The sequence below is a fragment of the Oryzias latipes genome, chromosome 22, assembly GCF_002234675.1.
Source record: "Oryzias latipes chromosome 22, ASM223467v1".
Taxonomy (NCBI): domain Eukaryota; kingdom Metazoa; phylum Chordata; class Actinopteri; order Beloniformes; family Adrianichthyidae; genus Oryzias; species Oryzias latipes.
In genome coordinates, this window is record NC_019880.2 from 2,040,613 (window position 1) to 2,066,161 (window position 25,549).

At 40.2% G+C, this 25,549-nt stretch overlaps 1 protein-coding gene and 3 gene segments (V, D, J or C); all 4 read left to right on the forward strand.

Annotated features, from left to right (window-relative positions):
* The first annotated feature begins 4,036 nt into the window (after positions 1-4,036).
* LOC110014189 lies at positions 4,037-4,764 on the forward strand. The segment is given in 2 exon segments: positions 4,037-4,209; positions 4,276-4,764. Coding segments are annotated over 2 exon segments (327 nt in total).
* A 602-nt stretch (positions 4,765-5,366) lies between these two features.
* LOC101167017 (immunoglobulin kappa variable 2-29) lies at positions 5,367-6,160 on the forward strand. The gene is made up of 2 exons (XM_020700936.2): positions 5,367-5,665; positions 5,743-6,160. The coding sequence occupies exons 1-2, from the start codon at positions 5,608-5,610 to the stop codon at positions 6,072-6,074; spliced, it is 390 nt and encodes a 129-aa protein (XP_020556595.2). The 5' UTR covers positions 5,367-5,607; the 3' UTR covers positions 6,075-6,160.
* Positions 6,161-21,581: 15,421 nt separating this feature from the next.
* Positions 21,582-22,989, forward strand: LOC101158919. The segment is given in 2 exon segments: positions 21,582-21,756; positions 21,839-22,989. Coding segments are annotated over 2 exon segments (423 nt in total).
* A 126-nt stretch (positions 22,990-23,115) lies between these two features.
* On the forward strand, positions 23,116-24,175 carry LOC105358306. The segment is given in 2 exon segments: positions 23,116-23,601; positions 23,679-24,175. Coding segments are annotated over 2 exon segments (390 nt in total).
* Positions 24,176-25,549: the final 1,374 nt, after the last annotated feature.

A 25,549-nucleotide genomic window follows, 5' to 3' on the forward strand; every position in this document is an offset into this window, starting at 1 on the left:
GCTGTTTACCCCGATCTGAGGCTCCAAATATGTTTCTGCTGGCTGAAATCGTTAAATATGTGAAGTCAGGAAGGATGAGCTGGGTTTTTCTGATTGTGATCGGCTACGTTCCATGATTATCCACGGCTGGAACCTTCTTTATAGCTCATTTCTAAAATTCCAACTGGAAAAAATAAGAAAAAACCAAAGTTGACAGTGAGGACAAATGGAAATTAGAGTCATTTCTAGTAAAATACAAAGTTATGTCGGCAACATATCGGCGCCAGAATCAGCCGATATTTGCATCATTTCAGTTTATCGGTCCGATATTTAAAAATCTACAGACTGTTTTCAGAAACACTTTATTTTTAAAAAAGGTAAACTTGTTCCTAATAGATTGGGAAGCTTATGTTTACAGTCATAGTAATAGACTGTTTTTATCTAAATGTTTTTTTGATAATGATTCATGTTGTTCCTCATAGATTATTGGAAATGGGGAGTTTATGGTTTACAGTTCTGTCCAATATTTAATAAATGCTCTGAAGGCTTACAGATATATTTATATGAAGGTTTGAAGTGATGCTTGTTCCTATGAGATCCTTTGCTGTAAGGTAAAAAGGTGAAGTTCAATGTAATTGTCCAGTGAAAGAAAAGTTTTTCATAAAGAAACAAAAAGGAAATCTAAACTTTGTGTTATTGTAGACACTTAAGTATCGGACAACAAAATTTAATCGGCCAATCCCTAGTTTGTACTTTTAAATGAGAACCATTTATTTTTTGTTCACATATTTGAATTATATAAGTTTACAGTGAGAATTTAATATTAAATATGAACCATTTGATTTAAACCCCCCAGATTTAATGTTGATTAAAGTAAACAGACTTTTTTTTTATTTGATTTCTGGTCTTCAGATACAAAATCCACAGTAATTTTGGGGAAAATATATCAAGTATCCAAAAGAAATTGAATAGTTATAAAATAAGTTCATTTGCATTCATGGTTATATTTTTAAGAATGCTGATTGGTTGGTTGGATCCTCACTTTCTCCTCACCAAATTTTTGTTTGGACATCGATCTTTGATCACATCGTTGTTTTCTTCTATAATCCTGGATTTTCTTTAAATGAGAGTTTAAAAAAAAAAAAGAGAGAGAAACGTGTTTAAAGTGAGGAGTTTTACAGCCTTAAACATCTGTAATTATTGTAAAAAGTAAAGATATTGACCAATTCATGAATTTTGTCTATTGTAGGTTTTATTTTTAGATTATATCTCACATGAATAAATAGAGAACGCTGTATTTTTTCTTAAATCTTATATGGAGCCTCAGCTGATAGAAAGTTTCCTATTCTTTTGGCAAACCTGTTTGTTGTTTTTGACAGAAGCAGGAAACATCTGTGGTGATGAAACCAATAAAAACCACGGCTGACGGTTCGTCTCAGCCGCTCCTGCAAAGCTGTGCAAAAACGTATTCAGACCATTTCACTGCGTGAAACAAGACTATCCTGAAAAAGAAGGATTCGTCTCTTTAAATGAGGCAAAAATGTCCAATCTGGGAGAAATATACTCAAATTAATCGCTTCAAATATTTCGTAAGTTTGTAAAAAAAATAATTATATTCTACAAAAAAAAATGCTGTGTTTGATCTTTAGGCTATTAAAACTATTCTTTTCATAGAAAAGAGCAAAAACACTGAAATAAATTCAATAAATTCACAATTTAAGGTTTTATACTGAATTTCTGAAATAAAAATCTAAACTCCTCATGTATTTTTAAGGCGTAAAAGGATTTTTTCAAACAAAATTTCAGTTTAAAGACAAATTTCCCAAATTAAAATGTAAAAAAAATCCAATTCAATTAATGCCATTGGATGAATTCCAATTATATGCAGCATCCAGGTGCAAAGAGGTTTAGGGTGAAAGAAAAAAAACGTTTCTATGTAGACTAAAAGAATAAGAAAAATGATCAATAACCTTCATATAAAAGAGATCTGTCCTGTTTCTATTTGAGTTCTGTTGGTAACATCAATTGACATTCAAAACCAAAAGATATATATATATATATAGAGAGATAGAGATAGAGATATACTTTTGTTAAAATAATAAAAAATAAAAAAAAATGTAATAAAGCAGCCAAGTTTAAACAAGCGCTTTCTCCAGGATTAAAAAAAACAAAAACATTTCATTTTGCTGAACCATTTTCACATTAATTTACATATGAGAGTATTTTTATTGCTCTTATTTGTTTGTTCACTTTTGAACTGTTTTTTTATTTTGTTTAGATTAGTGAGCAAATAGATATTTGAAAGACATTTTATGTCCTGAGGAGAGTCTGTCCTCTACGATGTCGCAGCATCTGGAACCCGGACCCCCACATCCAACACAGAGCCCCCAGCAGAGCAGACATCCCAGCAGCCGTGGTAGTCAGGACAACCTGAAACCAGGCCAGTGGACCCCCCCACCCCCAGAGAGGAGGAGCAGCTGAGAGCGTCCCGGCCCCAGCCAGAACACGTAAACATGAACATGCGTGTTTAAATCATAAGCTTTAGTACAGACTCAAGGTCCATTTGCCACAAAATACACAAAACATAAAAGACTTAAGGAAAAGAATAAAACACTCAAACAAGTATTAGAACGATGACAAAGTATAAAAAAAACTGTCATAAAAGTATAAAAACAGTAAAATAATGAGGTATCATGAACTTAATAAAAAGACTAAAACTGCTGACTTAAAAAAACTTAAAACTTTAAAAAAGGCGACAGTACCAAAACCTCCAAATAGGGGGGTTGGTATGGAAAAGTGCTGTCCTTTACATTGGTGGGAGTTAAAATGATTTCATCATTTGAAATAATAAAACAATAGATAAACTGTCTTAATAAAGCTTAGAGTATTAACTCCAGATCCAACAAACCGCTGCACCACCGAGGCTGTTTTAATAAAATCCTTAGGGCATCATTATGGGCTACCTGTAGCTTCCTCATGCTGGAGGCCCTAGAGTTTGTCCACAGGTGGGCAGTAAGTTTTAAATAAAAGAATAATAAGATTCTCCGAGTGTGAATAAACCCTGCATGCAAGCGTGTTTGCCTGAGCATACAACATACACCGTCGTCTGTGGATATCATCGTCTGGAAGCTTATCGTTGATGACATCAAAAGCAGCAATGTGAAAGGATTATAGATAAACATGAACTGAAAATACATTAAAAAAAAACTAAATAGTAAAAACAATCCTGTTTGCAAAGAATTACTCAAGTGTTGCCTTTGTTGTAATCAGTAAAACTGAACTTTAAGGTTTTAAAGAACCTCTAGAGGCAAAACTTTCCAACTAATGTTTACCTTTTGACTTTCAGCATAAAATTGAGTCTTTAATCCATTTTTCCTTGGATGTAGAAATCTTTTGGATTATTTTTTTCTCATAACCACTCAACTAAACAAACATGGAATTTATTTCAGTTAAAAGCTTAGAATATGTTTATTTTACAAAACAGAACAATGTCTAGAGGACGCAGCAGCAGAAGCCTTAACTCAGAGCGCCATCTATTGGTCAAGTCACGTCAGATCTAGTAAACCAGATGTGACTTCTCTACATCCATTTAGACATGCTAAACCAGACTTTTTCAAATCATTTTAATAATTAAAACAATAAATAAAAAAGCTTAAGTACAGCCGAACTGGTCCAAGATCTGGGGAAAAAAAAAAAAAAAAAAAAAAAAGTTAAAACTTTAAACACCGGCTGCACAGTACAGCATTTAAAACAAACTATTGATTTAGCTTCTATTTAATATGACTATTAGTTTTTAGTTTCAACCCCCCCCCCCAATCGGCCCATTCATTACTATAGCCACGAAATGACTTAAAGAAAAAAAACTCATACGTAATATCAAAACAAGTTAATATTTTACAAACTATAAAACGAGTACGCTGCAAACTTTTACATAAGTCGAGTAAGACGAAGATACAAACTATTTTGCATGAGTGTATCAAAAAAAATCCTCATGGACCAAAAATACTTAGCATGCAAGACTAAATGGTGGGGAAAGTGAGAAAGATGAGTGAACAAAGGTAGGATTGCCTGCAGGGGGCGCTCCATAATCCCAACATGATCTCAGTGACGTTTTGAAGGTCACATGACCTGCAGTACATGACACCTGAGCTGCTCTGACTGATCCAGTGAACATGTTCGTGTTCAGAAACTGTCTTCCTGCTTTTTTGCTGCTGCTTCTGCAAACGTCAGGTGAGCTAAAAAATGTTTGTTTGGATTGAGAAACAAGACAAAGAGTAACAAACTTTCTCTTCTCAGATTCATCTGCAGGTAATGACGTGACCCAAACCCCCCTGCTGTGGACGGAGGAAGGCGGCAGCGCCACCATGGAGTGCAGCCACACCAAAGATCACGGACACTTCCAGATCTACTGGTACAGACAGCTGCCTGGAAGAACCATGGAGCTGGTCGTCTTCACGTCTACAGCTCAAAGAGGAGGAGAGCACGACTTTGGAGCTTTCAGCAAAGAAAGGTTCTCAGCCACCAAGACAGAAGCTGAGAGAGGAACGTTCACAGGTGCAGCCTGAAGATAAAGGCTTGTATTTCTGTGCTGTGAGTCAACACAGTGATACAAACCCATGAGAGAGCTGAACTAAAACCTCTCAGCTGATCCCATCAATGCTGTCCTCTAGAGGGCGCTAAAGAGTAAGATCAGCAGGTGATGCAGAAGCGTTTCCAGCTGGTGTCTCCTCCCCTCTGAGCTGATCTCCTGTCATGTTCATGCCGTCAGTCCACACTGAGACACAGAGGAAGATCCAGACATGATGATGAGAAACGTCTGCAGGATCTCTCTGCTGCTTCTCTGCTTCTCCTGTAGGTCTGACCTTCATCTGCTTCATCACATTGACCCTTTTGTCTCTTCCTCATGTGTTTTCTTCTTCCAACACAGACATCTCACTGAGCAGCAAAGTCCATCAGGATCCAGCAACAATATTAGAAAGATCTCAGGGTTCTGCAACCATCAGCTGCAATCACTCCGTCTCTTCATACAACGTCATTTTGTGGTACCAGAAGCTACAGGATGACTCTGCTCTGGATCTCATTGGACATGCATTTCTCACCACTCCAAACTATGAGGAGAAATTTAAGAAAAATGTCAAAATAAGTGGAGACGGATCAAAGAAGTCGGATCTCCTCCTGGAGAAGCTGAACCCTGCAGACAGTGGGGTTTATTACTGTGCAGCTAGTAGACACAGTGACTCAATGAGCTGCTTTTCTGCACAAAAACCCTCTGATTCATATCAACACAAACTGAATCAGGAACACCTGCAGCAAAGCAGCAAACAGAACTGAATCCTGGTTTTCAGGATCCTTCAGAGTGCTGGTTCTCTGATAAATGTTCATTTTTGCTATTTGAGGGTTTTGGACCAGTTTGCATTTAACTGTAATGTAACTTAATAGTTTTTGAGATTAATATGATTAAAAGCAAACGAGTGGTTAAGTTGTTTCAACCAGTAGGGGGCAGTGTCTGCCCACTACACCTCCTCACGTTTCCTCAGATCAGTAGACCACAGCCTGCAGAGACACTCCTCCCTGCATGTCTTCATCTCTAACTGCATCCACACATAACGGACACGTTCAGTTTCCAACATGTCTTCTAGCAGACGTGGTCTCCTCAGCTTGTTGCTGTTTGTTCTCTGGATCAAAGGTAAAACTCTGGAACCTCCTCAGATTGATTCACAGATCAGATGTTCATCTATGGAACTGTCATTGTTCTCCACTCAGGTGGAACTGATGGTAGTGATGTCAGCCAGACCTCCATGCTGTGGACCAAGAAGGGTCAAGATGCAACCATGAACTGCAGCCACACAAAGGGGGCTCAGTATTTCCAGATGTACTGGTACAGACAGCTGCCTGGAGAAACCATGGAGCTGGTCGTCTTCACGTCTACAGCTCAAAGAGGAGGAGAGCACGACTTTGGAGCTTTCAGCAAAGAGAAGTTCTCAGCCACCAAGACAGAAGCTGAGAGAGGAACGTTCACAGTGAAGAAGGTGGAACCTGAAGATAAAGGCTTGTATTTCTGTTCTGTGGCTGAACACAGCGATACAAACCCATGAGAGAGCTGAACAAAAACCTCTCAGCTGATCCCATCTGTGCTTCTGTCACGTCAGGAGGAACTCAAACATGCATAGAACGAATAAACATTTTCTAAAGTGTAGATTGTCTTCAATTTCACACAGATATTTTTTTTTTGGTTCCGCTTGCATTGATTTGGTTGGTTTTACGTCGGATACTCACCCGACAACCCTCTGCATTTGTCCGGACTTGGGACCGGCACATGGCAGCACTGGACGGTGCTCCTTGTGGTTGCATTACCTAACCAAACCTACATTTTTTAATCTGTAGCCAATTTGAAATTTATATTCTATTCTAGGACTATATAACACTTCACCTTTTCTTAGATTATTTTTTAAAGATTTATTTCCAAAGATTGAGTATTTTTAATAAACTAATTTTTAAAACACGAGAAGTTTAGTTATTTTAATATAGAGTTTGATTAACTTGTCTGAAATTTTACAATTTTTTTTTTAAGTTTGGCTTAGTAATCCAAATGTATTAGCCGAGCGTTTTTAAAACCTTTAAAGGTTATTTGACATCTTTGGCTATTTTGCATTAGTAATTTTACCATTTAGTACTTCTCACCACTAGTGTCACATTGAGGATTGAGTTTTTAACAGCAACCGTTTTGCTGATACTTCAGGAAATTTCCTTTTCACATGAAAACAGTTTGACATCAGATATCTGCAGTAAAATGACAAATCACATTGTTCAGCAGTGGTTTGAATCTCCTCAATGCCACAGGTGGGATCCATCGTTTGTGGCAGTTCCAGCAGGTCCAAGAAATACCAGTTTGTCCAAGTCTGTTCAGATTGTGGAAGCAATTCTTCAAGAATTAAAAAATAAAGCTTTAGTTTCACCAGATGGAGAGAGAAGCCTTTAGTTTGGATGCACGGCTCCAGATGAAACTCCTTCAAACATCCCTTAGATCTTCAGAGTCTAAAGAGAACCCAAATCACATCATCCTTCACTTTTTCAGTAGTGTGCACGTTGCATTTTCACCTTTTTCAATCCACTTTCCCAGCCAGAAGCTTCAATCCAAACGACAAAACTCCATTTATGATCATCCATTTGTCTCCATGAACGATTCCCATCCCGTCCATCAGTACTTTGTTCTCCAGCTTCCCACAGTTTGTTTTCCCTATTTCTCTGTTGGAACAGTCGAGTTCCTCCGTTCATGTCAATTAGATTTTGTAAAAAGTTTCACCACTGAGGGACAAATACATTTCTTCCATTTTAAATTACGACATTTTCCTCAACAGTTCAAATATCCAGGCCACAGGTTGAAGAAATCAAAACTTCAAGACTCAAAACCTTTGGTCCAAGATAAAAAGTTCTTTTGGCAGATCCATTTCCAGAAAATAGGATAAAGTCATCTCTTTTACAGATCCCATTCAAAAGGTCAGTTTGAAAAAAGCCATGTTTGAGAAATCTAAAAGTCTTTTTAATGCAAAGACATTGATGTTCTGCCATAAATGCAACAGTTTGACCCACAGATTGAAGAACATGCCGGTAAGCTGGTGACATTCAGGCCTTTTATAGGAACCATCTGTGTGACCAGACATTTACTTTTGTACTGGAGCTTTGCCCTTTTGCTTTGCTAGTAAAACACAAAGAATTTAATAAAATTCCTGCAGCTCCACCAAAAAATACAGATCTGGTTTGCCAACAGCAACGTCACTGTTGATCAGAGAACAGTTGGTTTTCCAGGACGTTCTACCACACAAACAGAACCTCCTGTTCAACCCAACGTTAGACTTCTGAAGTTTAGACGGGTCTTTGAAACCGATCTGAAAAGTTTAACACTGAATCACGTGAAACACAGTTACCTTTTTAAGACCAGTTTAACTTCATGATGAGGACAGGGTCATTTCATTGAGTCAAACGAAAAAGTCAGAAGTTTGTTTTTGTACAGGAACCCACAAAGTTCCTTTAGGCGATGAAGGAAATGCAAATACCTGGAGGCTGTGACTGAAAAAGCCAACCAAATCCTGCCAGAGAAAGAAATGTTCCATGAAGAGAAGGCAAATGCTGGGACCAGTTTCTACATTAGTGGGTTAGACGGCCGTTTAGACATGGCAGATCAGTAGAACAGCTTTAAAATAAATAAAATAACACCCATGGTGCTTTTTAGTGCAGAATCACAATAAAACTTCAGGTTTAAGCAGATTAATGATTCTCATGAATCACCATCCACTCAAGCTGAATAAAATGCAGTCACTGTGGATAAAGAGCATTGACCAACCATCCATATGGCTGACAAATCTGTCAAGACTTTCTGATCCACACTGGAGTTCAAAAAAATAATTTTAACCTGAAAGAAAGAATTTGGTTTTCATCAACATACCAGAAACTACATAGAGATTAGTAAAGAAAAGCAGTCCCTCCTGAACAACAATCTATACGTCTATACGGTCATGTCAGACAGACTGAAGACATTGATGTAAATTCAAGTTGTTACATCAGCAAGCAGGTAAGACATTCACCTCTGAAATGTGCACGTCAAATATTTGATTAAACATTTGGTTAAAACACATTAAGACCCCTCCCCCCACCCTCATCATCAAGGTCTTGGTTTAAATTGGCTCCTGTGAAATAGTTCACCATTAAAAACCACTTATCCCTGAAAGAAGTAAAATGGAACCTGATTCAAAGGAAAGTTCTCCCTGGAACCAAACCTTTTAAAGAACATTGACATATGAACCTAAAAAGCAGTTTGTGGCCAATCAGATTTTGTTTAAATGACAAGGATGAAATGTCAGACGTGTCACATAAGTCAGCCGGTGTTTACCGAAAAGTTCCTTTAAGCAAAAAGTTCTGCAGAAACCTGGAGGCTGTAATTGCGAAAAGGTGGTTTTGTTCTGCCACCAGAAAAAAAAAAATAAAGATTTAAATATTCAGCATGACAATGCAAAGACCATAGAGACCCCTCATGTACAATCAGCACAGAACACGTGTTATTGATGTGTTTACAGTATTTTACATCTGCAAATATAAAAACATTAAACCAATTCTCTATGTTCAAGAATCACCGTTATTGACCATACCAAGAGTTCACACAGAAGTTCCAAAAAAATTATTGGAATACAAGAAATAATTCACAAAAAGGACAAAATTTAGAAAAACCTGGAAGAAAGAACAATTTAAACGTTTGCTCAAAGGTTTGGAAATGAAACCTGTAAATGTTTTGAATTGCAGTTAAGGATTGTATTGATCGTTCCTGCCGTCTGGACCAGGACTCCCCTGAAAAGAGAATGGTTATCACAAAAATCCCTGGTTAAGTAAAACGTTTAAAAAAATAAGTAAAACCCACAAAAACCACCAAGGAGAGAAATACCCAACTCATCAAGAAAAGTTGGTTCAGTTTCAACTTTCAGAATTTATATTCCACCCATTTGCCAGAACAAAACATACAACATGGTTTCTCCAGAGCTCTTGTTTTGATAATTACCATATTCAACCTGAAAAGAAAAAAGTATTTTAACTGATTTTCATGGACCGTCTAAGTCATCCTATAATAAGTCGCTACCGCCCCATGTAGACCTAAACAATCACATACTTTAAAATAAAACTTCATTTTTCTGGACCGGTTACCTTAAAGTCAACAGCATTACACAACCATCTCAGGTGTGTAGATCAAGGACAGGATGGTTGTAAATGTAACCAGAACGTTTAAATCACATGGCGGTCCCTGAACTCCATAATCTTTGTCAAGATCTGCTTTCACTTCCATGCTTAGTTCCACACAGGATCAAAATAAAAAGGTCAGAGAATGCATATTTTGATGATCTAAAGTCTGCAGGACTCCCAGTTCCATTGTTTCTTGAAACAAAAAAAATTTAAAGGCCGTTCTCTGCATGGAGTGTCCCATCAATAAATAGTGTTACAAGTTCCGCTTTGGTTCCATTTTTCAAGCAGCCAATTTGCTAAAAATTCTACGAGGTTTTGCAGCAGTTTAAAAAGCCGCCACAGTCCAGTTTTGCGGTGAGGAGCCGGGCTTTGAATGCAACACAAACTCAGATGATAGATTCTATTGACTCTTTGTCGGGCGTCCTGTCAATCACGTCTCTCGGAACAGAAACTCCAGGGTTGTGAACTATTCCTTTGTCCGGGCACTTTAGTGCAGGTTTTCCATGCGGTTTGCCGCATGTGGTTGATCTTTCATGCGCCGATGTTCAGTTTGTTCACTGGTTGGGTTTCAGTTACATTTCAGTTCCATTGACTCTAATGGTACCGTCCCAGAGGTCCAGTTCCACATTGAGAGCTGCTGCCAGTGGTGTGTTTGTGAATCCCACTTCCCGGTCCTGGATCATTGAATTCTGACATCCTGGTTTCAGTTCTCTTGAAGCTGCTGCATGACAGAAACTGGTTAGTGTACATACAAATGTCCAAAAGAGCTCTTTAAACCATCAAAAAAAATAAAAAGTTAAAATCAGAGGTAATGTTAGATCGTCTGCAGGGAAGCCTCCCTTTACAATCGCTTAAAAACAAAATTTAAACATGAACTAAAATACAGAATTTAAAGGAAATTTGCTGAAGAATGACCAAGACAAATATTCTACCTCCTTTTCTTTAGATTAAATATTTTGCTGCAACTATAAGTGCATACTTGTACAAGTCTGGGTATTTTAATTTTAGTTATTACTAAACTTAAACATTTATAATTAATTTTTATATTTTATTTTCATCTTACATCCTTTGCTTTTCATTTCATATTTTGCTGCCACTTTTTTTAAATTACTGCAGAAATTATATATTAGCTTAATTTTATTTTTTTATTATTTAAATAATTTTAAAAGATTTAAAGTATGTTAAAGTTTGAGACAAAGAAGAAGGATAAAGAGGGAAAATTCTAGAAAATGAAAATATGAGATAAGGTGGAATAAGGGACACAAGGTTCAAGAATTAAGAGAAACTTCTGAGAAAAAGGATCAAGAAAGAGGAACAGGCAGAACTAAGACGGCTCAAAGAGCAAAGACCGGTGTAGACGGACGAGACCCAACCCCAGACCCATGAGGAACAGATGGACCAGCATCCAGACCGGTCCAACGCAAAAGAACTGAAGCACCAAAGGCCAATGAGAGATCCGAGGGTCTAAAGGAGACATTTGAGACAAAAGAGGAGATCAAGTCGATACAGAAAGACGAACCAGAGAAGGAAAAACTCCCAAATAAACCATTGTGCAATGAAAGAACCACCCAGACATGCATTCATGCATCACCAATGCAGGTGGATGTGGCAGGTGGGGCATGCAGTCCTCCCTGATCTACAGCTCCCTGGTTGTGGGCTGGGCTTTCAGAACAAGAACCGAACCTTCAGACCAACGTTTGGAACAGATCCGTGTTCAAAGACTTGAACCAGCAAACCAAAGAAATCACAACCACTGATCAACCAAATCCATTTTACCCAACCCGATGGTAAATAGGGCTCAACCACGGCGGGAAGGCCCAGCAATAAAATATAAAAATGGGTCTTACCTTTCGTCGCACCACCTGAAAAACAAAGTCTGCACAAACTGATCCAAAACGTGGAAGAAACAGAAAAAGGACAGAATCTCTGATGGTCCGCCAAACCAACAAGTCCCTCACCGATTCAGCTCCAGCCCAACAACCACAACCTCTGCTCCAGACCTACAGAGTCCTTCCAACAGTTTCCTGAAGATCTCACCCTGACCAGACTGGACTCTTCCAAACCTCAAAGCTCCAAGAACTCAGAGCAAACACTAAAACCTGACGCTGAGCCTGACGGCCAGAAAGGAAACGGCATTGAAGGTGACTTTACCACAGAGGAGAAACTTACTGGAACAGGAAAAATATACAAGTAAAACAATTAAATACTTAGTTTTAAATAAATAATCACACTTTGATGTACACAAGTCAAAAATTGACAAAAAGAAGAGTAAAAGCAAGAAACAAAGAGGCACGGCAGCCAGAAGGTCATACAGGGGGCGGCACGGCGCCAGAAGGTCGTACAGGGGGCGGCACGGTGGCCTGGAAGGAAAGAAGCAGGTATAGGGGACGTACCTTTTGAGGATCTCCATGATGATGAAATGCTCCACGCAAATGAAATGTGGGTGTGTGCTTTAAAAACTGTTACATACCTTCATGAAGATGATTGATGAAATCTCCAAAATGGCAGAAAATGTAAAATGACGGAGGCGAGGACGCAAATGAACTATAAATTCTCTTAAGTCTATTTTGTTTTACGGCCACGAACAGCAGGTTTTGTTAGGAACTCCATGAAAGGAGATCAGAGTAAAAAAAAATGTTCAAGCACATTTGGAAAACCAGCAGGAGGATAAATTATACATTTCAGCTGAAAGTTCCTTAGACAATAAGCTCCATCCTCATCGTGGCCAAATAGTCTCAGCAGAGCATCACTGCTGCACCGAACCAAAGTGGACTAAAGTCACCTTCAATGCAAGCTTAGAGAAAGAGGAAGAGAGAGGCACGGCGGCCAAAACAACAAATGAGGGACTTACAGGCTGAAGATTTTCCTAAAAGAAAGAGAAAAAATACTTTAGAAGTTGAGTCTTTTAGGGAATTATAAACACAAACAGGTCTGTCTTTATGTTGAGGCTAAAGGCGTTTACTTAAGTAGTTACCTCTTTGTTTGATTGAGGTCCACTTTTCATTGTCCTGAGCAGATTCCAGCAGAGAATTCTGGGAAAGTGATCAGAACACAGCCATGGTCACGCTCTTCCTCAGCTGGAAAACTCACAGGTTGTGTCTAAAATCCATCCCCAATGAATGACTTAAATAAAAAGCATCACATTTCAAGTTGAAAAGCAGAATCTAAAACAAACAAACCGGACAGAATGAAGAACCACGAACCTGGAGCCCCACCAAAGACGCTTCCCGCCGAACTGAACTGAACTGAACTGCAATGAACCGCTCTATCACACCTGGCCCTAATACTCTTAATGAACTCTGCCGCAGGTGGAGTGAGCACGTGACCAGCCGCTCAGCCGGGGTGACAACCAATCGCTTTGAACCTCTCGTAGTGACGTCATCATGTCGGTCCTGTTGTGCCGAAAGAAACTCCCCTGCACATTTAAACCCCCCTGTCCGCTGTTCGATTTTAGTTTTTATTTTAATAATTCATTTCTAAAGAAAATATATTTGCCTGAAAGTTTTCATGACATTGATATGTAGAAATGTAAAGCTCCACAGTGAAAGATGCTGGGAAAACAAGGACAGAATGAAGTGAAGGGGTTCCTCAGAAAATGCACTCATTTTACTTATGACCCCCACCCCCCATTCATTTTTCACGCAAAAATGGAAAACTGAAAAAAAAAACTTCCTATAAAAACAGGAACGTTATGGACTCTGGCATTTTATCAATGGGGTCGTCACGAACTCCACTTCCGGGACTGAAGCTCCGCCTACTGAATGAAAAGCAGCCTGGCGGAGTTTGTTGGAGATTTTCTGCTTTTTGAGGGTTTGTTTCACATTTTCCTGATGGAGATCTGATCGGCTTCAAGGCTTTTAATCTGAACGTGACAAAAGTCTCTAAAAACCTGAGTACATTTATATCATTCATAAATAATAAATCTGTGACAGATAAAATAAAACAAATCAGCCACAGCATTTTCTGTAGTTTCCACGGTTGTAATGACCTCTTCTCACCAGACGGTGACAGTGTTTAGCTCGTGTTCAATATATAAATATACGAATTATTAAATTACAATTTAAAAGCAAAAATTTATTTTAAAAGTGCATTAAAAATCAGAATGTGATCAAAATTATTATTGTAAATGATTATTTGGTTAGAATAGTAAGAAACATGTTTAGAAAATGTAGAAAGAAATAATGAAAAAGTTTACGAGATTTTCTTCTTCATTTGTCATTGTTTCTATAATAAGAAACATGCAAACAAATTCAAAGTATTTATTCACTCTGATGGTTAAAAAAAAGGATTATTTGGAAAAAAAAAAAATTAAAAAGTTGATCAGGTAAAGACAACTGAAAGTTCAGATGAAGTAACTATTTCCGCTTTTGTACCATTTGTTACTTTTTTTGTTAAAAATTCCAGTTTTGTCTGGAAGACTTAAAAATATTTATATTTATGATACATCTATTTATTTCTTGAGGATGCACATTTTTTCCCATTCATTTATGATTCTGTCCGTTTGAGTTGAATGAACATACTCTGGAAAGTGAAGTACTGTTTGCATAAAAACGACATTTCCGGTCTGCTGTCGTCATGGAAACGGCCTGGAGATGCGGGAATCTCCATGTTCCTGCACTTGCGGTTTGAGCAGAGATGGAATGGGCCCACCTCCTCACGATGCAGCCCAACCTTCTTCTGTCATATGGACGTCTTCCTGTGGAACATCAAACCAAAGCAGCTGTTTTGTGTAGCAGCGGCTGCATGGACGCGCTTTGTCCATCCTTTGATTGTTTCATGTCTGTGCTCTGAACTCTCCGTCCTGCAAACTCACTTTGACCAAGATGAGCAGCTGGGAGGAAGAGGAGGAGGATGGAACAGCATCCTTACGTAGAATAAAACCTGAAAATATGAAAACTAAATATTAAACCACTAGGTGGCAGTACACTCTCTTCTGCCAAAGACAAAATGAGCTATTGCACATAATAATTCCCATTTATTGTCAGCTAAAAAAAGGAAAAATATTTGAAAACGTCTCATAATCCAACATCATTTTGGAAATAACAGAAAAAACAAACAGACCAACATTTAAAAATGCAAAAGTTCACTGAGGAAAGAATTTAAATACACAAAAAATGTCAATTTTATTACACCTTTTTTTTTTAGTTATTAATAAAAGAAGGCCAATGGGAATCTCTCTCTATCTAAAAGAAAAATCAAATCCATGATCTCAAAAGGACCGACGTCTGTTATTTGACAGAAATATTCCAAATACTCCAGTTGATGGAAAAAGAGGAGGAGTCACAGTGACACCTCCCTCCTTGGTTGTCTGCACCAACAGAGCGGGCAAACAGCACAAAACGTCCTCAAACCCAAAATGAAGATCCTGTCTGTGTGCTGCATCAGTTTGCATTTCCTCCTGCTTTCAGGTAAAGTCAGAGAAACTTTCCTCACACGTCTCCAAGCACACATGACCCAGTTCATGGAACGTGTTCTGTTTCTGTTCTTCAGCTTCATCTCTGATGGACCAGATCACCCAGACGCCTGCACATGTCTTCAAACATGCTGGAGAAGAAGCTGAAATCAAATGTTTCCACAGCATTCAGAGCTATGATAACGGTCTGTGGTACAAATAGTCAGAGGACGGTCAGATGCAGCTTCTTGGATACATGATGTCAGGAAGCGCGTTTCCAGAGAGCGGACTGGGAGTGACGATGGGCGGCAGTGCAGACAAAGACCAGACGTTCACCTTAACCATAGCAGGAATCAGCGAGGGCAGCAGAGCCGTTTACTTCTGTGCAGCTCGTCTCCACAGTGCTTCACATCACTGCTCTGCTGTACAAAAACCTCCTGCTGCTCCTCAGAGAAGAGAGCCGGTTGCACCTGGACTGCTGCCTCTGATGGTTAGAAGTGGCAGATTAAAGCAAAGTTTGGTGTCAAACTCAGACAATTCAACCTGTAAAGGCGTAAATATGACTGAAGATGAGGAAGGAATCACTTTAACACTGCAGGGTTCTGTTTTTAAAAAGAGCAGCATGCTAACCAAAGAGGAAACACTTTAAGAAAAGTTGGTCTGAAAAAAAAACAACTACAGCTCAGAAGATCCACTGGATTTTGTTGCATTAGAAAAAAATGGATCTAACAGTGATCTGAATACTGCATGGATCAGGGAAGATGGGTTCAGGTGCACCATGAGTCCCCGCCTATAACAAAGTGCACCTGTAGGGAAGAGAAAGGAGAACAGCATCATGACGGTAACAAAGATAAACCAAAAGGGGGCAGCAGAGAGCCTGGGGCTGCCATTATGAAACATCCAGGCAAACAGGCTACGGTTTGGGCTTCATAACAATTATTTGATGAATTGATTTCTCTTCCTAAGTTTCCAACCAGATCAATCTGTCTGAGGTAATCGAATCAAACTAAATCAATTAAAACATTTCAAATTAAAATAAACCAACACTCAATCTTGGAAAACACCATTTGGATAGAGGTACAGTAGGTTTATTTCACTATAACATGAAACTGACCGAGTGCATCACAGTGGAAACACAGACCCGATGTCAGCAGAAACGTATTAATCCATGTTCAAAGACATGTGACCATCCAGAGTCTAGAATGTTCTAAGAGTGTTCCCTTTGGATTCTTTGGATGTGGAAAAACAACAGTGGGCTGAACTTTAGGAAACTAACATGTGAATGGATTTGACATTCTTCTTGGTTACTTGTTTGTTTTGACACATATTTATCCTGCAAGAAGTAGAAGGAATGATGCAGAAGTGTTTCCAGCTGGTGTCTCCTCCCCTCTGAGTTGATCTCCTGTCACGTTCATGCCGTCAGTCCACACTGAGACACAGAGGAAGATCCAGACATGATGATGAGAAACGTCTGCAGGATCTCTCTGCTGCTTCTCCTGTAGGTCTGACCTTCATCTGCTTCATCACATTGACCCTTTTGTCTCTTCTTCATGTGTTTTCTTCTTCCAACACAGACGTTTCACTGAGCAGCAAAGTCCATCAGGATCCAGCAACAATATTAGGAAGATCTCAGGGTTCTGCAACCATCAGCTGCAATCACTCCATCTCTTCATACGATACAATATTGTGGTACCAGAAGCTACAGAATGACTCTGCTCTGGATCTCATTGGATATACCGTTTATGAAAGTGTCACCTATGAGGAGAAAGTCATGAAAAATGTCAAAATAAGTGGAGACGGATCAAAGAAGTCGGATCTCCTCCTGGAGAAGCTGAACCCTGCAGACAGTGGGGTTTATTACTGTGCAGCTAGTAGACACAGTGACTGAATGAGCTGCTTTTCTGCACAAAAACCCTCTGATTCATATCAACACAAACTGAATCAGGAACACCTGCAGCAAAGCAGCAAACAGAACTGAAACCAGGTTTTCATGATCATTCAGAGTGCTGGTTCTTTTTGATAAAGGTTCATTTTTTTCTGTTTGCAGCCTTTGGAAGAATTTATATTTTAATGTAATGTTGTAAGGTCACAATTTAAGATGATTATGAGCTATAAAGCCATAGAGTGCTGTTGTTGTTTCAACCAGTAGGGGGCAGTGTCTGCCCACTTCACCTCCTCACGTTTCCTCAGATCAGTGGACCACAGCCTGCAGAGACACTCCTCCCTGCATGTCTTCATCTCTAACTGCATCCAGACATAACGGACACGTTCAGTTTCCAACATGTCTTCTAGCAGACGTGGTCTCCTCAGCTTGTTGCTGTTTGTTCTCTGGATCAAAGGTAAAACTCTGGAACCTCCTCAGATTGATTCACAGATCAGATGTTCATCTATGGAACTGTCATTGTTCTCCACTCAGGTGGAACTGATGGTAGTGATGTCAGCCAGACCTCCATGCTGTGGACCAAGAAGGGTCAAGATGCAACCATGAACTGCAGCCACACAAAGGGGGCTCAGTATTTCCAGATGTACTGGTACAGACAGCTGCCTGGAAGAACCATGGAGCAGATTGTGTGCACAACTCCTAGCAATAAAAAAAATGACTACGACTTTGGAGCTTTCAGCAAAGAGAAGTTCTCAGCCACCAAGACAGAACCTGAGAGAGGAACGTTCACAGTGATGAAGGTGGAACCTGGAGATAAAGGCTTGTATTTCTGTTCTGTGGCTGAACACAGCGATACAAACCCATGAGAGAGCTGAACAAAAACCTCTCAGCTGATACCATCTGTGCTTCTTCTCTTCTTCAATGAGTCTAGTTTGTGGCTTCAGGGTTTTAAAGTACTGCATCGTGTCCCATTGGTTTGTGGAGACTTTGTTTTACTCTGAGATCCCTTTAAGAAATAGTTTCAGTGTAATGAAGAATCCACTGTTTCACAGGACTTTTAAAAGGTCTCTGTGTTTTTACTCCTCAATGGAAATTAAGTGAAGGTTACATTACAAATACTGAAACACTAAAAAAAGGTGAATGAAACTCCTAAAAGTACAGAAATCCAATCAGAATCCTGTTTTTGTGTCAGAATCCTGCTGCTCTAGTACGGAGCCCGGGATCTGACATGGGTAAAATAAAAAAAATAAAGTGTTCCCACAAAATAATATTTCGTTCCCACGCATTTATGATTCCGTGGGAACGAAATGATAGTCTGATATACATTTACCCTGTTGTCTTTGAATGCACCACAGTTACAGGGACACGTTGATTGGTCGAGATGCATTATGGGATATGTGTGATGCATGATGGGAAACGTAACATGTAGCCTTCAGATGTTAAGTGACTGCTAACGAGTATGTTAATAAAAGAAAGTCCTGAATATTATTATTTCTGTTCGACCCTAAACTACAATATCCCATACCGCAGGCATGACAAGCAAAACAGCTCCGCGGCGGCCCGGAGCTCGTAGTGGTCGGCCAAGGCAAGGCACACATCAAACAAGTGATACATTTAATATCCATAGACAATACATGTCCTAATGCAGTATCGGCTTTGCACATATCACAAAATACGGCAAATGGTAACTAAGGAGGACATGCATGAGAAATGCTTCAACACTTATCTAAGTATACACTACAGATACTACAGGATTTTTACCTTCTTCAGTATCTTTACTCCAGATGTTTCCTGATATGACTTCAGGTCATATTCGGAACTTGTATATGACTAAAATAAGACACAACCAGTATCTTCTGCCCGGACATCATTAGATATGCTGCCTGTCTGAATATGCACCAGACATGGTCCAGATTCTTCAGATATTTAAGAGTGTATCCCCAACAGATATTCATGGATTCTGGCTCTTTTCACGCAGTGAAAGCTCAAACAAACTATGTCCGGAGAATCACTGCGGTATGGGGAAGCAGCACGTTTGAGCATCCCACATCTTATTTTTTTATTATTTTCATCAAGACAATAATAAATAGATGATTCTTGTTTTTATTTTTCCCCTCTTGAACAAATGTGGGTCACAGAGACATGGAAATAGCGGCGGAAAGCGTTTGATTGCGGAAGGACAGAGACTGTACCAGAATTTAAGTGAACGCAGACATGGAGACGTGATTACCAATGCTTTTGTAGAGCTTTTTAAAATAAATAAATCTGATCTCTAAACATCCTCCTTGTCTTCCATGTAATGTAATGAGACACACAGACAGAAATGTGAAGGTATCTGCTGTGAATCCAAGTATCGCTAACATCGGTGTTCATGAATGACTAAACACGTGATTAATTATTTTATGGGAACGGAATATTTATTATTTTACCCATGTCAGATCCCGGGCTCCGTACTCTATTAACTAAAGTTTTACCAAAACCCATTTGTGAAAAGTCCGCACCCCCTTTCTAAGATCAAATACAGAGAAAGTACAAATTCCCCTCGTAAACTCGTTGTGAACACATCCTCCAATAATAATGGTTTTTAGCAGGGACGTGCTCAAGGAAGAGCAGAGGCTCAGAGTCGGAAAAGAACTGCAAAAACACCATAAATGGGAAAATAAACTACTAATGTCAGAGGGGTGGGGGTGAGGCCCCAAAGCAATCAAAAATTTTAGGGATCTGCTGGGGAGTTTGCTAGTTGCTCCAGAGATAGCCAAAGCCCTGATAGTTAAAATGTTTTAATAAAAACAGTCTAAAACCAGAAATGGTAAAAAAAAAACTAAAAACAAAATGACATAAAACACATGTAAAGCCAACACATCAGGAGAACAGCGGTAGTAATTGTCCATATCACGCCATTGTCCAAGTGTCCGCCTTGATGTTCGTCCCACACCCAAGTCCTTCACCCGAGCAGGCCTGCACTCCAAGCCACCAGTTCACATGCAATAAAAACAAGGCAAATCCACAAATAGTTTTAAAAACACAAAAACAGTCATGCAAAGGAGTTAAAAGTCAATCCATATAAAACCCAATTAAAATCCACTGGTGACTGAGCTACAGGCTGCTCCTAGAAGCTCAGTGTGTAGCTGGCACACTTAACTTTAGGAGGGGTGAAGCCCGTTCACCCCTCTGTGTCTCCAAATGGCAGTGGGAGATCTTCCTGAGGGTGTGCTGCCTCCCTTCTCCTCCACGCGAGCGATTTACTGGTCCGCGCCCCGATGAAGACCTGTGGCCAATGTTCTGCCGCCTCCGCGTCCTGAATTGCGCACCTCCGGCTCCAAGCCTTCCTCCTGCCTGCACCTTGCAGGTTGCACCCAAATGTCACGGACCTCGCGTCTCTGGCTCCAGCAGCAGGCCAAACTCAAACGATACAGGCTCCAACAGTCCTCCTGCTGCAGGCTGTGCCCAAGTGTCAGGAACCCCACGCACCGGCTCCAACAGTCCTCCTCTTCTTCCGCCGGCCGCGCACTGGTGCTCTATAAGAGAATGACAGCCTCCCTGCTCTGTATGTGACCACGCCCTCCCACACAGGTGTCCTTCATCCACCATCAGCAATCTGTGCAAGCAGTCACAAACTACCTGCTGACACTAACAGATAAATACTTAGCTACTGTTGGTGAAAGTAATAAAAAACATTTTTTTTATGTAAACAAATTAGAGCCAACGTGAGTTTCTTCACTTTATCGTAGACTTGGAAGACGTTAAAGCAATAAAACACTGGAGGCTCTTTTTATTTTGGCACAATGAGCTGCAGACATAATCCACATGAATCAAGTTTAATCCAGAGGATAATATTTTAAACACAGACATCCTGCAACTTGCAGCCCCAGAATACTGGAATTATTGATATTTAATGTTATCATAATGTGGCTGTGAGGATTCTGCAGTTTAGTTCAGTTCTTTAGTGGAGTTTTTGGTCATATTCTGTCCTGTCAGTCACTCCAGGTTCATGTCAATCATCAAAAAGCTGTCTTCATTTCTGTTCATTGTCTTTAGTCAGTACAATTGGGGGTTTTCAGCTCTCCATTGTCAGGTCATCTGATTTTTTTGTTTCTCCACAGATTTTGTCCTGTTTAAGTTTATTTATTAAATGTTTACGTTTTTTGCCACAAATCCCAGTTTCCAGCATTTTGGCTCTTACGCCTCCAGTTCCCGTTTTTAGAACTTCTGATAGTTTCATTAGTTTGTGTTGTATAATTTTCCATTGGAGGGAATTTGATTCAGCTTGCTAGATTGTGAGATAATCCCCAGGTGGTCACTTGGAGAACTGCAGCAGGTCTTTGTTTTTTAATGAGCTTCAATCAGGAAGTCAAAGGTTTTCCACTTGAGTGTCAGTCGTTTGAAAGTAACAAACTTCTCTCATAGTAAGCAGGGGAAAAAAATGTTCACAGTCATTTTAGCACCCCCTGTAGCATCAGGTGCTCTACTCTGGATACCCAGCAGGCTTTGCACCATTGTCACTAAAAACAAAACAAAACTGATAATTGAATAAAACAAAATATATTATTTTTGAGGTAGTCAGTGCTAAATTTTTAACTGTTAGAGAGACCGCAGGGCTGCAGAAATACAACAAACAGTGAAGCTTAGAGATGACTGGAAAGGGGGAGGAGTCACAGTGACCCCTCCCTTCTTGGTTTTTTGCACCAACAGAGCGGGCAAACAGCAAACGTCCTCAAAGCCAAAATGAAGATCCTGTCTGTGTGCTGCTTCAGTTTGAATTTCCTCCTGCTTTCAGGTAAAGTCAGAGAAACTTTCCTCACACGTCTCCAAGCACACATGACCCAGTTCATGGAACGTGTTCTGTTTCTGTTCTTCAGCTTCATCTCTGATGGACCAGATCACCCAGACGCCTGCACATGTCTTCAAACATGCTGGAGAAGAAGCTGAAATCAAATGTTCCCACAGCATTCAGAGCTATGATACCGGTCTGTGGTGCAAACAGTCAGAGGACGGTCAGATGCAGCTTCTTGGATACATGATGTCAGGAAGCGCGTTTCCAGAGAGCGGACTGGGAGTGACGATGGGCGGCAGTGCAGACAAAGACCAGACGTTCACCTTAACCATAGCAGGAATCAGCGAGGGCAGCAGAGCCGTTTACTTCTGTGCAGCTCGTCTCCACAGTGCTTCACATCACTGCTCTGCTGTACAAAAACCTCCTGCTGCTGAGGCTCCACATCACACAAACTAAAGGAGACCACAGCTGTGGCAATGCCAGCAGAGATATCAGCACAGAAAGCTCCTCCTCAGTGAGAAGCAAACAGAAAAAAGGAGAAACCTTTATCCACTAGGAGGCGTGTTTGCTCACGAGTTTGATCTTTTTTTACAGTTTTATTCTGTCTTGCTGCAGCAGTCCTAGACTGAAGGACCGGATTGTTTTAATAATTCTTCTTTCTGAAGAGTGAAGATAAGCGATGACATCACAGCGGGAGAAACCATCGAAAAAAAAGGAAATGTTTCGGGGTTGAAAAAGTACCGGGTATTTAAAATCCTCTAATGAAACCCAAACACACATGTTGGGAATACCTAAAGGAAGTTTCAAAGTTATTATGGGATGGCCACAGCACCCATGGCTTGGTCGCCATTTTGGGGCAAACTATGAAATTTGCTGATTTTTCCACGTTTGAGCAAATTTCATGACATTTCACAAACACGCCACCAGGTTACGTCTCGACCACAAACAAGTTTTGTTGACCTGCGACCTAAAGAGGCCGCCATCTAGAATTTCAAAAAATAAAAAAACTTTAGTAACTTCTACAAATTTAAACTTCCACGGATTTCAATCGGCCTCCTCCTTACCTGAGCATCAGAAGGAAGCCACTTGAGATAAATTGTTTGTTTTTACTTTTCAAAACCTTTAACAGCGTTAGTGTGGCAATCTTCCAAAAGTAGAGTTACCCTCTTGCTCCAGCATTTCAGACCGGGATTTTAAATATTTAAGAGATGAATAGCTGCCATTTAGAAAGAAAGTGGTTCATCGAGAATTTTTCATGTGCTGCTCTGACCAGGGTGGCGGGCGGGGGGGGGGGGGGTGCTGACGCAGCCTCAGCCAGCGAGGGCAACTAAGACGGGATAAATGGGGGGTTAGAAGTGGTAGCCATAAAAAACAATCTCAAAATTATTGTTTTTTATTCATATGGCATTTTCAAGCAGTTTCCTGTTGTGTTAAATACTAAATTTAAATAAAGGTCATTAAAAAAAACATTGCATGTTCAATATAAACTAAACTTTATCTGCCTGATTCTTCATAATTTATCTCTAAACCACCATCAGTCTCTTTCACGCTTTCAAAGACAGCGACTAACAGACGCATCACCTGAGGATCCTCCCACCCTGGAGTTTTTAGGACCAGCAACAGTTTGAAAGCTTTCAGATGTGACTGAACCGAGTTCAGTTCACGACACGGATCATTTGGAAACTTTTGCTCCTCTTAAGAAAGAAGACCACAGCCTGCAGAGACACTCCTCCCTGCATGTCTTCATCTCTAACTGCTTCCAGACATAACGGACACGTTCAGTTTCCAACATGTCTTCTAGCAGACGTGGTCTCCTCAGCTTGTTGCTGTTTGTTCTCTGGATCAAAGGTAAAACTCTGGAACCTCCTCAGATTGATTCACAGATCAGATGTTCATCTATGGAACTGTCTTTGTTCTCCACTCAGGTGGAACTGATGGTAGTGATGTCAGCCAGACCTCCATGCTGTGGACCAAGAAGGGTCAAAATGCAACCATGAACTGCAGCCACACAAAGGGTGCTACATATTATCAGATGTACTGGTACAGACAGCTGCCTGGAGAAACCATGGAGCTGGTCGTCTTCACGTCTACAGCTCAAAGAGGAGGAGAGCACGACTTTGGAGCTTTCAGCAAAGAGAAGTTCTCAGCCACCAAGACAGAAGCTGAGAGAGGAACGTTCACAGTGAAGAAGGTGCAGCCTGAAGATAAAGGCTTGTATTTCTGTGCTGTGAGTCAACACAGCGATACAAACCCATGAGAGAGCTGAACAAAAACCTCTCAGCTGATCCCATCAATGCTGTCCTCTAGAGGGCGCTACAGAGTAAGATCAGCAGGTGATGCAGAAGCGTTTCCAGCTGGTGTCTCCTCCCCTCTGAGTTGATCTCCTGTCACGTTCATGCCGTCAGTCCACACTGAGACACAGAGGAAGATCCAGACATGATGATGAGAAACGTCTGCAGGATCTCTCTGCTGCTTCTCCTGTAGGTCTGACCTTCATCTGCTTCATCACATTGACCCTTTTGTCTCTTCTTCATGTGTTTTCTTCTTCCAACACAGACGTCTCACTGAGCAGCAAAGTCCATCAGGATCCAGCAACAATATTAGAAAGATCTCAGGGTTCTGCAACCATCAGCTGCAATCACTCTGTCTCTTCATACAACGTCATTTTGTGGTACCAGAAGCTACAGAATGACTCTGCTCTGGATCTCATTGGATATACCGTTTATGAAAGTGCCACCTATGAGGAGAAAGTCATGAAAAATGTCAAAATAAGTGGAGACGGATCAAAGAAGTCAGATCTCCTCCTGGAGAAGCTGAACCCTGCAGACAGTGGGGTTTATTACTGTGCAGCTAGTAGACACAGTGACTCAATGAGCTGCTTTTCTGCACAAAAACCCTCTGATTCATATCAACACAAACTGAATCAGGAACACCTGCAGGAACATATCAGCACAGAAACGTCTTCCTCTTTCTACAGAATCTCAGAGGAAACACTGAGTGATGAGGTGTTGATCATCTGCTTCTGGATAAATGTTTTTTTGTGTGTTTTTTGTTCATAAATGTGGATTTGGATTCTTCTGCCTTTAACTTATGGATCAACTTACTGTATTCTAAGCCCACTGAAAAGATTTGCACTACAAAATATCAAGTCCCTCTAACCCAGTGTTTTTCAACCAGTGTGCCGCGGCACACTAGTGTGCCGTGGGAGATGGTCAAGTGTGCCGTGGAAAATTGCCCTCATTAACTGATCTAAAAGCAATTACCATCTCCAGGAAATCAGCTCTTTGTTCATCCAAACAGGTCCTGATAAAACACTGAGTAGTTAGGACTATAAACGATCATAAAATACTTTTTTCTTTGTGTTTATTTGATTCTATTAAAGACATTTTGATAAGAATGACGGTAACGCGAAATAGCTGCAGCTATAACTGTGTAAGGAAAAGTCCCGCAGCTTTTACTGTCTCCACGACTCCACCAATCATTCTTGAAGGCTTAATCACATGTCATCAGTCTGACCAATCAGAAGTGGTTAAAGTCTCCACTTCCTTGTTCCAATTTAGCTCATAACTCAGTCAGTTCCGACAAAAACACCAGCTAAAGCTCGTCTTTAGCGGTGTAGCTTTCCACAGAATCCGGTATCAGACCGTGGAACAAGTGAACAAAACCATGAAGCTCAGAGACGCGAGTCTTTCTGCCTTTTTCTCGCAGTTTTCACACTACATCTCCCATGATGCATTGGCTTAAAGGGACAGCGTCTTGAAAACACAACGAATATACAGTTTGTATGTAACTTAAC

Excerpts from the sequence above, each read along its gene's own strand:
- LOC101167017 (XM_020700936.2), top strand. The coding sequence starts at position 5,608 with ATGTCTTCTAGCAGACGTGGTCTCCTCAGCTTGTTGCTGTTTGTTCTC. Across the intron at positions 5,666-5,742 it reads GTTTGTTCTCTGGATCAAAG|GTGGAACTGATGGTAGTGAT; the intron begins GTAAAACTCTGG and ends TTCTCCACTCAG.